The sequence below is a fragment of the Alosa sapidissima genome, chromosome 10 (genome assembly GCF_018492685.1).
Source record: "Alosa sapidissima isolate fAloSap1 chromosome 10, fAloSap1.pri, whole genome shotgun sequence".
NCBI lineage: Eukaryota > Metazoa > Chordata > Actinopteri > Clupeiformes > Clupeidae > Alosa > Alosa sapidissima.
The window spans coordinates 25,304,979-25,319,189 of NC_055966.1; the positions used below are offsets into that span (position 1 = coordinate 25,304,979).

General features: G+C 43.6%; 1 protein-coding gene and 1 long non-coding RNA gene across 3 annotated transcripts in view; one reads left to right on the forward strand and one right to left on the reverse strand.

Annotated features, from left to right (window-relative positions):
• The window catches only part of LOC121721366, a 20,022-nt gene continuing 5,811 nt past the window's right edge, over window positions 1-14,211 (forward strand). The window contains exons 1-2 of the long non-coding RNA XR_006034810.1: window positions 1-101; window positions 9,602-9,607. This is a non-coding gene — a long non-coding RNA (uncharacterized LOC121721366). The remainder of the gene's footprint in view (window positions 102-9,601; window positions 9,608-14,211) is intronic.
• ube3d (ubiquitin protein ligase E3D) overlaps window positions 12,931-14,211 on the reverse strand; it is a 16,098-nt gene continuing 14,817 nt past the window's right edge. For both annotated transcript variants that reach the window (XM_042108230.1, XM_042108231.1), the window contains exon 10: window positions 12,931-13,700. In XM_042108230.1, the coding sequence (XP_041964164.1) occupies window positions 13,680-13,700 (21 nt within the window). In that variant the 3' untranslated portion in view covers window positions 12,931-13,679. The remainder of the gene's footprint in view (window positions 13,701-14,211) is intronic.

Genomic DNA, 14,211 nt, shown 5'->3' on the forward strand with positions numbered 1-14,211 from the left:
AGCAGAATTCACCAAGCGTTGGATTGTTCACCCACTAATAGGGAACGTGAGTTGGGATTAGACCGTCGTGAGACAGGTTAGTTTTACCCTACTGATGATGTGTTCTGATGATGGGCGGCTGGGAGCCAGGAGGCAGTAACTCGACCCGCTCAAATTAGACCATAAGTCTTAGTTCAGGAAGCAACCAGATTGCCCCCTCTCTCGCTGCGTCCCCATCACTCTCTGTGTCCTGCAGGGTCAAGGCTACCGGGGGCCGGACGCTGATACGATCTGCCTGTGTGTCTGCGCTCTCACTGGCTTTTGCTGTCCATTAAATAGGTGCACCGTTTCAATAGGTTTCTATGCATTTTCATCCATACATTTCAAATAGAGAAAAAGTTCATTCAGACACAAGAAGGAACAATGGTGTATGTGTTGGTGCATGTGCTATTTCATAGAGTAGACCTGGTCAAATGCAGTGAGGTGTTCTCAGAGTCCTTTAGAGTTCGGCTGGAAACATCTGGAAGCTTATAGGACCATGTCTCATCATATCCTGAAATTCATCCATCAGTAGCTTTCACAGTACCCTGAATAAATGTCAGGACAGCTCAATCACATCACTGAAATGGAACACCTCTAGGAAGAAAAAAAAACTACTGGAGGAGAAAGGAGATACATTAGGCATCATTTACACCTTGAGTTCTTCCTCCAGCTCTCACCTTGGGATGTGTTCGTTCACCGTTCATTATCTCATTATATACCCTCCCTGTTGCATTATGGTGACAGGTATTGTGTGATTAAGGGTGTGTGTGTGTGTGTGTGTGTGTGTGTGTGTCATCTGTGAGTGGATATGCTGCCGGGCCAGATGTCTGAGCGTCGTCAAGGGCCTTATTAAAAGAGTGTTAGAAGGGGACTGAGTTGCTGACTCACCATGAGCACCGATGCCGATGGCAACGCTGGACAGGAAGTGGGGGACAGCATGGGACGGGGCGGCATGGCCACTCAGTCCAGCTCATACCCGCAGGCAGCCTGACACTCAGGCCAAACTTTTCCCGTGGGCATGGCATGGCATTTCAGGAGGAACTCATGCTGGAGGAGGTACCTGTGGGAGAGAGAGAGCAAGAGGCAACCACCAGACCTACTAATGAGTCATGAGGGACCACAGGATGAGAAGAGATGGGTGGGAGAGAGAGAGAGAGAGAGAGAGATGGACAGACAGAGAGACTGCAAAAGAAAGAGGGGGAGTTTTTGCACAAGACAATGTAACAAGGGGGAGGGACAGAAAAAGAAAAGGAGAAGGGATTGCATATGGGTGGGAGAGAGAGAGAGAGAGATGGACAGACAGAGAGACTGCAAAAGAAAGAGGGGGAGTTTTTGCACAAGACAAATGGAACAAGGGCGAGGGACAGAAAAAGAAAAGGAGAAGAAGGGATTGCATAGAGATAGATAGGAGGAAAAAGAGAAAAGGACAGAGAAAAAGTAGAAAACCCAAGGTGCATTGCAACAAACAGACTAGGACGGAGAGGCAGGAATTTGCACTGGGAGGATGAGAAAGAGAGGACAGATCATGGATGCGTGCATTCTGATTCCGTCAGAGACAGGGAGGGAGTTGGTGTGAGTGATGCTGATGTGGCTGTTAAAGAAGGAAAAAAGGCATCAGAGTAAAACACAGCAGAAAGGGCAGATTGAAGATGTTTTTTTGAAGAGTTGGAGGCAAACGCATGAGAATGATCATGTCTGGGGGACATAGGGGAGGAAAGAAAGAACATTTATGAAGCGCTGTGGAGCTGAAAGCTGTGTAGTGTTGTGGAGAGCTCCGAGAGGAGGAGAAATACAGAGAGAGAGAGAGACTGTATAGAGGCAGAGCGGAGGAGAGAAGTGGAGAAAAATATATAAAAAGTAGTGAGGGTAGAGGGTAGGGAGAAAAAAGGAGAGGAGTGGGGGAGAGGAGGGAGGGAGCAGGAGAGGTAGAGAGATAGAGGGAGGGAGGGAGGGAGAGAAAAGAACAGTGGAAAGAGAGAGAGATAAGTGGAGAGACGAGTGGAGGGGAGATGTATTGAGTGAAGAGAGAAAGAGAGAGAGATAAGTGGAGAGATGAGTGGAGGGGAGATGTATTGAGGGAGTGGGCGTGTGATGGGAGGAAATGAGAGTCAAAGAGCAAAGCAGGAGAAGAGGCACATCATTATATCTGAACCAGAGCCACTGGCTACAGCCATGGACGTCATGTCATCCGATGATATGAGACACTTTCACTTTTATATTTATGTTTGTAAGTGGATTAATGTTGGCAATGAAAAAATAGAGCATTGCCATTACAAAAGAGGAAAAGAGAGTTTTTGTTTTGTTTTTATAGTTGTTGATGTTTATGATGAAAGACAGAAAAGGAAAAAGTAACATCATAGAGAAGTGGTTTATCAAGCCGAATGGAAGTGAAATTGGTGGCATTGAGTGATGCTTCATTTACCTGCTCCGATGATAAGAATCTCTATGCGCTGAATGCTGTGAAACGGAAGATCTAGCCTCCTCCTCCACCACCACCATCCCAACCACCCACCCACGGGCCAGCACTGCACACAAAGCGCCGACCGCGCTAATCTAAAAATAATATCTCCCACATTAACACGCGCACATATCTGGAAAATCCAATCGCAATGCAATTTCGGAGGTCAGTGACTTGATCTGTGGGCCCCGTGTGTGTGATGCTATCTGATAATAATCCTGGTGATGAATAAGGCAGTCTGTGTGTCTGTGCCATTAGGAGAGAGCGCGGCCGCCACTACGCTCCACAGGGCAGAGGAGGGAGGAGAGCAGCAAGGGAGCCATCTTACAGTATGAGTATGCTGTCGCAACTTCAGCACAACAGAAAGATACATGAGTAGAAGTCTGTCTTGAAGTCCACTGTGGATTTTTGTTGTTGTTTTCTGCATTGTAGGTTTATGGAGTTTTGAATGACAGGACATAGTTTCCCAACTTATAGGGAACTTAGATTCATAGTCATGTTTGTGATTTTCAGTGGTGAAGTGGTGAAGGGAAACGTTTATAGTCCTCTTGCTTGCTGTTGTCTCCAAATGTTACATCATTGGTAATAAACTATTGGACATTAACAGTTTCACAGAGCAGCGCAAAGTCTCCAGGGCTGTTCCTGTTTGAAGAGCCAGGCCTTGGGAGCAGGTTGTCCAGCACTGGCTGGTGCCATTTGTCACAGCCTTAGACAGTATAAGACGGTTGCAGCAAGGGGAGGATGGGTAACAGCGTTATGCTCAGGAACCAAACACCCAGTCCTCCTTCCAGGTCCAATAACAGCGGCTCCACATACAGCTAAGATGATGATGACAGAGAGGTGGCTTCTAGAGGCATCTTAGAGTGCAATTGTTAGAACAGGGCCCGAGTGTGTTACTTCCCTGTGGCAAGACCCTCTTATTTCATGTTTTTCCCTCTCTCTTCGTAGGAAAAAGTGCAATTATTTTCGCCCAAACTATCTTAGACTGTCAGCCTGCAGCGCAGAATTACTTCCTAATGAATATGGAAAAGATCTCTGATGAAAGGCGTTTGGACACCCCTAAGTTTACTAGCCGGATGAATCGCAAACTAATGAACAATGCAAATGACAGACCCAAGGGAGAAGACAGTGGACACTGTTGTTGCCTGTTTTTGCTAGGGAAAGATAGGGAGCTTCCTGGAATATTTTCACCCAATTAGTAGGTAGTTTGCACAATGGCCCTCTGACTACATCCAAAATTCAAGATTCAAGAAATGTATGTCACTTGTATAATTGCACAAGTGCATAGAAACACTACTCTTATCCAAGTAAAGGGCAGAAAAATAACAATAAAATACATACTACAGTAGGCTATAAAAGTCAAAGTCAAAGTCAAAGTCAAAGTCAAAGTCAGCTTTATTGTCAATTTCTTCACATGTTCCAGACATACAAAGAGATCGAAATTACGTTTCTCTCTATCCCACGGTGAAGACAAGACATATTTTACCAATTTAAGTCCACAGACAAACATAACATTCAAGTAAACAAAAAAGTAAGTAAATAAGAGGGCACATATAATAATGAAAAAAAATAAGAGCAGCAAAATTTGGTTTAAATTGTGCATAGACAGTCAATAAAATACTAGTGCAAAGTCAGGCCAATAAAAGGCTTGGGTAGTTCTGTTTGACCTAAGTAAGAAAGAAAGTGACATAGTGGTGCAAGTTATGTAAGAGCAGCAGATGTGTTGTGTTTTCAGGACAACAACAAGTTGTAAAGTGTACAAGTGTGCAAGTGTGCAAGTGGAGTAGTGCACGCGGCCATTGTGGGTCCAATGTCCAGGATGTTATGTAGCTGAGGGTGGAGGGGGGAGAGGAGGGAGAGAGTTCAGCATCCTTACAGCTTGGTGTATGAAGCTGTTGGTGAGTCTGGTAGTGCGGGAGCGCAGGCTTCTGTACCTCTTCCCAGAGGGCAGTAGATCGAACAGATTGTGAGCGGGGTGACTTGCATCACTCACAACTTTCTACTTTCTACTTTTCTACAAAGTTGTAGAAAAGTAGAAAGTCGAGAAGTAGAAAGTTTTGGGGCATTTATGCATTCATGGCTCATATGGCCTGGGGGAAGAAGCTCCTTGTTAATCTCTCAGTTCTGGCCTTGAAAGAACAGAGGTGTTCCAGATGGCAGCCTTTGAAACAGATTGTGGCTAAGGTGGTGGAATGTCCTTTATGATTCTGTTTGCCCTAGACTGGCACAGACTGGTATGTATGCCCTGGTGTCCTCCACAGGGCACGGGAGGTGGGCAGGAGTGGAGCCGTCTTGCAGTTCAACTTGTAGTCCAGTGAGGATTTTGTGTTGTTGTCTTCTCCACTGTAGGTTTATGGAGTTTTGAATAATAGGACATAGTCTCCCAACTCGTACGGCTTTTTGACTCATTAGGGTATGAATTTCATCGCTAAGAATGCATCCGATTAGCGTTTTTTTGCTCCCCAACGAACGTTCAAACTTGTTATCGTGCTAAGCATAGGCTATCCAAAATCCATTTTACACTGGATTTTAGCTTTAACTTCTCACCCCACCAGCAGGCTGATACAAGTGGACAAGTCCAGAGCCACATTTCATTCCCTGTACACCCTGTAATTTCAGGTGCTCATTTCCCCTACGAGTGCAAGTAATCAGGAAGCCAATTTCAGCCTCTCCTGGTTTCTCTTCCACCCAACACATGGGCACGTGCTGGACAAAGCTGAGCCAAGCTATTTATAGTGACCTCTGCTTCACACGGAAGGCTGGCAGAAAGGCCAGGGAGAGGGGACGGATCAGCAGTGGAGATATGGTCTATTTAATTAATCCATCACGTCAACCTGAACCCAGTCGTCTCCGTAGGCGTACCTGGGCTAGTTTTAGTCAGATTTTTTTTTCTTTTCTCCTTTTTCGCATGTCCAAATTTCCGTCAAGGATTCCCGGGACACTGTAAGACCGGGGTACACGAAACTTGGTGGGCATGTAACCCCACATGGATAGCATGGAACCTCCTGTTTTGAATATCTCGAGAACCGTAGGGTTTAGGAGGACCATTTTTTTTTTGTATGTTGATCTCAAAGGGCCATGTCAACCCATTCCATAATAACCCACTCATTTCATGTATAGCGCCACCTAGTTAAACACAAAAAAGTAAAAATGAGGTGTTGTAATCGCAGGTACGTGACCTATCAAAACTGCACGAAATTGGAAGTGTAGGATCATTATGACACCCTCTGAATGCACGCCAAGTTTCGTGGAATTCCGTTCATGGGGGGCCACACAATAAATTCATTTATGTTACTATACACCAACTGGCCTGTAGGTGGCCGGAGACAGTTTTCTGTAAATATCTCGAGAACCGTAGGGCCTAGGAGGTCCACCTTTTTTTTGTATGTTGGTCTTAAGGGGGCATGTCAACCTATACCATTACCACTTATTTCATGTATAGCTCCACCTAGTTAAAAATTAAAAAGCAAAACATTAGGTGTTTTCATCACAATATCTCTGGCTGACATGGTCAAAACTGCACGAAATTGAAAGTGTAGGATCATTATGACACCCTCCGAATGCATGCCAAGTTTCGTGGACTTTCGTTCATGGGGGGCCTTACAATAAAATAATGTATGTGTACATTTAGTGACCGTACACCAACAAGGATTCCCGGGACACTGAAAGACCGGGGTACACGAAACTTGGTGGGCATGTAACCCCACATGGATAGCATGGAACCATCGCTTTTCGTTTTGATCTGTAGCCCCCCCCCCGCTGGACTGGACCCCCCGAAAGGAGGGTAGGGCAGACACAGTTTTCTGTGAATATCTTAAGAACCGTAGGGCCTAGGATGACCAATTTTTTGCGTATGTTTGCCTCCAGGGGTCATGTAAACCCATTCCATATGCACACATGTGCATAAACAGATACACACGCACACACATACATTCACAGTAATCCTACAGTACGTATGACACATACTCACACAGTAGGACACACACACACAGGCACATAAACAGGCAAACACACACACCCACCCACACACACATAAACATAAACATGTACACGCACACATAATTGAAGAATTTCTCAGAATTATGAACAAGCAAGATGGGGGTGGGGTTGTATAAAATGTATATTACATGTGAAATCTATGAACTAATCATGTTTTGATACTTGTTGTCTAGCAGTGAGAATTGAGTGTGCATAATGCAATTCAGTGAGACAGTTAGAATCACATATGCCTTTCAGCGTGACTTATTTTTGTGGAAAACATGTGCTGGACTGGGCGGCGGTCATATATTGTACCGCTCTGCGGTACATCTAGTTATTTTAAACCATCAGGTAACCATCAGTCACCTTCTCAAGGGATGAATGTTCAGAAGAGAAATGGCCACCTGGTTCATTTAACCAGCTTATTGCATGATGTGTGGTTGTTTATTTGGTGCTGAGAGGAAGCAGATGGTCTGACTGTGTGTGATGTACTGTGTGACTGATTCCAGATGTTGTGCAACAAAGCAAACATTTAATTTTTTTGTTTGACCAGGGGCCGTATTCACAAAGCCTTTTATCTTACCACTAGGAGTACTCCTAAATCGCACTAAAAGATTTTAGCTAGGAGTTTTCTCTTAAAAGTTCTTCACAAAGCCTTTCAGACCTACTCTTAGTAAGGAAAAATGACAACTCCTAAACTAAGAGTGAGTCTTCGTTGCTATGGATGACGTCATTACTCATGCACGAGCTTGCCTGAAGTGACCACCTTGATTGGCTGATGATTGTAACGCGCAAACACCTCCCTTACGATGATGAGTGACAGGTGACAGGTCTGAGAATGCGTGCGCTACACAAGTAGGCTAGTGCGAAGGACGGAAGATGATGAATAACTGAATAAAAAGGCCTAGCCTAAATGAATAAAGAGTAAGGCAAAACAAATAGCCTAGTAGCCTAATGAAACATAGGCCTACGGATTGATGCAGTATCTTTGCAACATTATTAAATTAATCTGTCACCATAGGCTATGCCTACGTTTGCAAGGAGGAGAACATTTTAATTTGATTCACAATGAAACGTTACATTTAATTTACATGTTAACAATGAGTAGTTTTGGTTGTTGTTGGTGGCGTAATTGCATCCCTTTTATGAATGCAAAATTGTTCCCTCGCGATAAGCTCCTGTTGCCATAGGCGACGCATTTCAAAACATCGCAACGTGAAATGCCACAAAAAGCTGTTTGTGAATAGGTCTTAGTGAGTTAGGAGTCCTCTCGACTTCTTTTAAGATGTCCCAGACTTAGGTGCTACTTTTAGGTCTAAAATGCTTTGTGAATTACTTTTAGTGAAAAAAAATAAAAATAGGAGTCCTAAAGTTAGGAGTGACACGCCCATTATTTTTAGGAGTTGCTCCTAAATTCGCCACTTAGGAGCTACTTTTAGCTTTAAAATTCTTTGTGAATACGGCCCCAGATGTTTCTGTAGGCTATAACAAATTCAAAGTGAATAGGTGCAGGTATGTTAAACTACAGGGTGGAAGATTACTAATCCTTGTTATAAGGATTGAAAAATCTAATCTAAACTACAGGGTGGAGAATGACTCATCATGCTTATGGCATAAATATAAAAACTGTCAATTTGGAACAAACAAAAAAAGTGTCGCCTAAACTTTGAGCCAATAGGATTGAGGCACATCCCTCATATGTTCGAGCTTCTATTGGCCATTTTCCCCCAGCATGTCTTCACCATAGATAAAAATAAAAAAAATGCTGACATTTCTGCAATTGCAGGGTTTTTCCTCCCTAGCATTTGTCATCTAACGTAATTATGGTGCATTCAGGACACTTCGGAATGACAAGGACCGCCCCCATGGCTACTTTGTTTTTTCCGACAGCAAGTGTTAATGTGCTTTGCCGTCAGAATGTGTGACAAACACGGATGCCACAACAAAGGTTAAAACATACTCACTAATCCTAAACTACGGAGCCCGGGAGAGCTCACTTTAAGTGATATTTTTTCTGGTCGTGATAATTCGTGAGCACGTTTTCCTTTAATTAAGCCCTCGAATTAATAAAACGTGACCCCGTTGTAGGCCTAAATTGAGCTCTCGAAATATGTATTTCGTGCTCACATTTAGTAATTCCCGACATTTTCTCACCGCTCGCTGTGCTGTGGTGGCAACTTCGTGTTACCTTGACATGGAATAGGCCTACAGCTGTCTGTAACAGTTCATATTGGTAATGTGATGATAACCGTAAGCAGCTAATTAAAGACTTTAGGTGGTCATGTTTTATAGCGGACTTCTACTCTTTGTAGCAGGGGCACTGTGGTGTCAACCGCCAGCTATGGAGACCCATAATGGGGAAATTCTACTACAAAGGCTACTCGCGGGCTCTGTTGTAGCCTAATGACCGGTTTCCACTATCTCCTGGATTGTTGACTTAACTGTGAGGTCTAGAAGTCAATCGAAGCACATCACAGCGACAAGCTCCCAAACAATTACAACACGTAGACCTACTGTTGGTACAAATAGGCTACTGCGTATTAGTAGTATCGCCTAATACCCACCCAATACAATAAGGTTCCCTCTAGCGCCCGATGGGCCTCACCATATAACCCACGCGCACACCAATGATGCACACAACGAGGTAAGCTTTGATACGGACTATGAAACGGGAGACATAAACAGTGTCGTTCACGATGCTCAGCTTCTCGGGCTATGTAGCCCAGCTCACACCGTTCGCGATAAACACCACAGCTCTGCATACACTTGGACCTCAACAAACACTCAAAACTTCGCCAAACATTCAGCTGGACGATGTTGGCAAGGGGCCTGTACAAACACACACAATCATCTGCTCTCCCACCTACAGCCTACCTAACGGGGCTATAACCAGGTGCACTGCAATCAATGAGATTCCCTCTACGTCACTACAAGCGACACACCTCCCGACGTCATTCCCGGGCATACCCCTTGACACCACACTATGTTTTTGTGCACACAATTTAATTTCTTCGAGCCCACGTTTTAATTATTCGTGGGTGCGTTTTAGTAGATCGAGATCTCGAATATACTATAACGTGCTCATGTTTACATGTGTCAAGACAATATTGAGTGCACGTTTTACAAATTGTGGCCACGTTTAAGTAGATCGTGCACACAATGTTCTATAACCATGTTCACAAATTGTGCTCTCGTTTTAATAAATCGTGCCCTCGTTTTAGTAAATCGTGAGCTCGTTTTAGTAAATAGTGCACTCGTTTAATAAATTGTGCCCTCGTTTTACTATGCTTAAAATGAGAGCTCAATTTAGTAAAATGAGCTCACACTATAGTAAAACGAGAGCACAATATAATAAATTGTGCACACGATTTAGTAAACCGAGCGCACAATTTAGTAAAACGAGCGTACGATTTAGTAAAACGAGTGCACAATATAGTTAAACGAGGGCACAATTTAGTTAAACAAGAGCACAATTTAGTAAAACGAGCGCACAATGTAGTAAAACGAGCGCACATTCTCTCAACATGCAAAACATTTTGCAATGACCCCTCTAGGGCTCCGTACTAAACAAACAACTGTATTTGCTTAAAATATAGTGTAAGACGCTCGTGAAAGAAAGATATTCAGCTTTCAAGTGACGGAAACGGCAAATTCCCAAGTTCACATTAAAACTGTTGGACATGAAAGGCCACATGGACTACAAACGAACTACAATGTGACGACAAAAGTGATGACGAGCCCCTAACTGGGCAACCAAAGATCTTTGGGGCAACTCTGTTAGCAAAATCTAGCCCCAGTTTCCGACCTCTGACTCACACATTATGTGACGTGAATGATGATGTTTTCACTCGGAGAAAGGTTTTTCGAAGCCCATGAACGCTAGGTTAAAGCTCCAGGACACTGGTAGGTGGCCCAGTAAGCTGGGGCTCTGAATAATGATGATGAGCTGAATCAGACGGCAGTGAAGCCGACAGTTTTAGGAGCTGTAGGCTTGACTACCTCCTTCCTCTCCACAGGAGAATATGCCTTGTGCCCATGTGATGGATGTCTGAAAAAAAAAAAAAACCAACACACACACACACACCCAGACTGTTGGCTCTCTGAGGGGCTGCTTCAGCCAGCAATGTCTAGTAATTACCAGCAGAGACTAGTCATCACATAGGTCACTCCAGGATAAGGGCCACTATACAAAATACCACCGAATTAAACTGAAACAGCAGCCTATTATTCATATAAAGGTCTGCTCCTCTCATCCGTCCAGTTGTGTTTTTCGTCATCCTTTCATGTATTTTAAAGATTTGAAGAAAATATTAATAGGATGACTAAGGGAAAAGGCAAGAGGGGGATTGTTGTTTGAAGAGTCAATAATAATGTCATCAATCATCTGGGTTATGTCTTATGGTCTCTTTTCTTTCACACTCTCTCTCTCTCACACACACACACACACACACACACACTTCTTGTCAATCCAACACACACAGTTTAAATAATATTTTTTCCTTAGAACAGAATCAAAGCAAAAATATGATTGCTCAGCAGATGGATGTAGTTTTAGTGTCTCGTGCAAACACCTTGCTAAATGTATCCATCCATACGCACTCTCACAGGCACATCACAGGCACATTACGACCATATCCACATGATGCACGGCCCCTATAATACGAGCTCCTAAAACATTATGATCAGTCAGCGGGTGGGTCAGGCCTCTTGATATCACACACACACACATCCTCACAGCAGGAGCTCCACAAACAAAGCAGTAACACGTGGAACTATTTTTGTACAGTGTTTATGGCCATTCTTGTTGTGCCGAAAAGGGGGAACATTCTTCAGCAGTTTCTCATAGTGTGGAGTCACGCTACAATACACCAGGACCGGATCCTCTCCAATATCAACTACTGTCTGAGGCATTACTTCAACAAGAGTCGTGAGCAGGGCTTGGAAATCAGCTTTTTGAAATGTGAATACCAGCCACTCAATGGTGATCATTTACTCTACCAGCATTTGGCTGAGGTCAATTTAGGTCCATGGCCATAAGGTTTCTTACACTCAGCAGCTTTTGTAGCAGAGCTCCTTATTACCAATGTTTTACATTGGAATTACAGTCAAATTACTTGTATATAAGGGGATTATGGTCACACTAGAGCTGAAACGGGCTTAATTCAACAAAAGAGAGATCTGACCTACTGAACATGAAGGTGCAGCAAGGGCTTATGGTCTGAGGAGTTAGTTAACCTTGCAAACACAACAACAGCACTGTCAGAACCTATAGGTGTTTGACAGCAGCATGCTAACTGAGGGTACCCTGGAAATCCAGAGTTCTCGCGAGAGCACACTGGAATTGTCTCTGCGAGACTCTCTGGCAAAGAGTAATGATGCCCGTTACTTTTACCCCAACATTCCGGGGAACCAGCTAAATTGATGAAGACAGCGCTGCAACATTGGAGGACAGTACACATTGGTCGTAGTGTTATCCGATTGCGTCAAAGTCCGAAATCATTCAGAGTAAACATGGTCTAGTGTTATCCAATTGCGTGCAGTGAGATTTTTAAATGCATGCTTGTTGCCGCCCCTGGAGTTGGGCCATTACATTGTTCTTTGCCAGACCCTTAATCTTTCTAGATTATCAGGGTCTGGATTTTCCAGGCTAAACTAAGGGAGTATTTTTTTACAGTTCTGCAGGGTTTACAACCAGGATCACAGGAATAGCCTACAGTGTCTTGGTGGCTAGTGAGAGTGACTTGTGAATTTGAGGATACCAAATCTATCTGGTGACAAAACATACCTCAAAAAGTTTTACATTCCTACATACTGCTGTGTTAACAGCTCAGTAGTGGTTTGGAAGTCTGGCTGCTGTGTGAGGTCTTTAAAGGACAACTTCGGTTTAAGAAGAACCAAGGGTCTATTTTTGGAAGATGAAAATTGTAAACTTTAGTTGGGGACCAAAACAACAATAATATGAAAAGTTTTGACACCGGAATATGCATTAACAACATGGCTACATCAAAGGAACACGTTAGCAAAGATGTGTAATGATTTTTGAAGCTGTCCCCAAAGGCTATGCTATATGCTACTATTTAGTTGCAAATGCATAGTACAGTCTAACTCAAAACTGCACAGATTAATATTGTTGTGGTCCCCAACGAAGGTTTATACTCATTACCATCCAAAAATAGACCCCATGTTATTCATAGAGCAGAGTTGTCCTTTAATCAATCACAATTAACTTCTTGTTAATACTTTCAACAGTCTAGTTCTGTGTATAGATACTTGACATTCAGCTTGTACACACCTGGTCAGAATATCAGATTTTAGTGATATCCACACTCCATACTTCTTGGTTCAGAGGTCGTTTAGTCTTTTCAGGTCGTCACTGTCTTATCAGAAACTGCCCAAAATGATTGTGACAATGGTTAAAAACAAGAATGCCTTTAGTTATTGCAATTGGAATCTTATTGATACAGTAAGGCATGTGGAGAGCACTTTTTTATTGCCAGCCATGTACACAAACTAGCGAGGTGGCATATCGCTAAATTCCGATCATTTAGACCAGGTGGGAACAAGCTCATTAAAGAGCTTTAGGTACAGCTCACTTGTGTAAGCTTTGTGGTTAAGGTTGATATTCATGTGCTCCTCTTGTAAATACATATTGTTAAGTGAATGTATATGTAGGTGAATCCTGGAACAACATGTACTTCACAAATAATGAAATTACATTTCAAATATCATATACAAATCAAATGTCACAAGCGAAACATGGTGAAATAGTCCTTATAATGCCCTTGCACTGAAGATGGAGTCCTAAACAGAGTTGTTTACCTCACACTGGGCAGTTGGCAAGAGCCCTGTTTGTTGAACAGAAGTCCATTGGCACGATGTCACCGGCATCGAGGCCAGGCTAGACTGTGTTTGCTCTGCTAACAAGGCATGCTATGCCCTCTAGCTGGCTTGGTAGACCTACAGTTGATAGACACCCCGGACAAAACAAATCATGGCAAGACTGGCATTTTGTAGAAAATTTAATATGGCCATCTGGTTCACAGGGTTCAAACGAGGAAGCCATGTGTTTGGTTGTGTGCACGGAGCACTGCAGCAGTGAGTACTGTCTGTGACGAGAACCATGGCCAACTTCCCAACGTCCCCGTGTCTTTGGAATGCTGAGTGGCAGACCCCTCTGGAAAGCGCCGCCGTATATCTGACCGGTCGGTCTACTCTCATGTCCTTATCTTCTCATAAAGGCCACCTAGAGAGAACACAACAGAGTTAGGCAGGGAAAACCATTCCTTTATGTTCCTGATAGTCTTTGGCACCAGGTCATGGCTCTTTACATTATTTTCTTGTGTCAGTCTTGGTTGCACTGCTTTATCAATAGGTAAACACACAACCACAACAACAACAACAACAAAAATATACATGAGGAGCAACTGTTGATATGGGCCAAAAGATTCTTCATCAACATTAAAAATTCATGGAGCCCCTTGAAATAAATAATTCAGAATTGAAAAAGACCCTGTTAGTCCCCATCTGCTGTGCCACTGTGTGCCAAGTGGAAGGGCATGGCAATCGCTCGAGCCATCCCCACGTGGCGCCATCCTGGTATGATGGATGAGGGCAGAATCTGGCTCAAGGTTCAGGCATACAAGACCTGTGGCACATTACCACAGTGGCGAGCGCAAGGAGTCATGGCAACTATGGCAGCATACGGCAAGTCCATGCAGAAGAAACGTGAACGTTTTTAACCAGGCTTTCCCCCC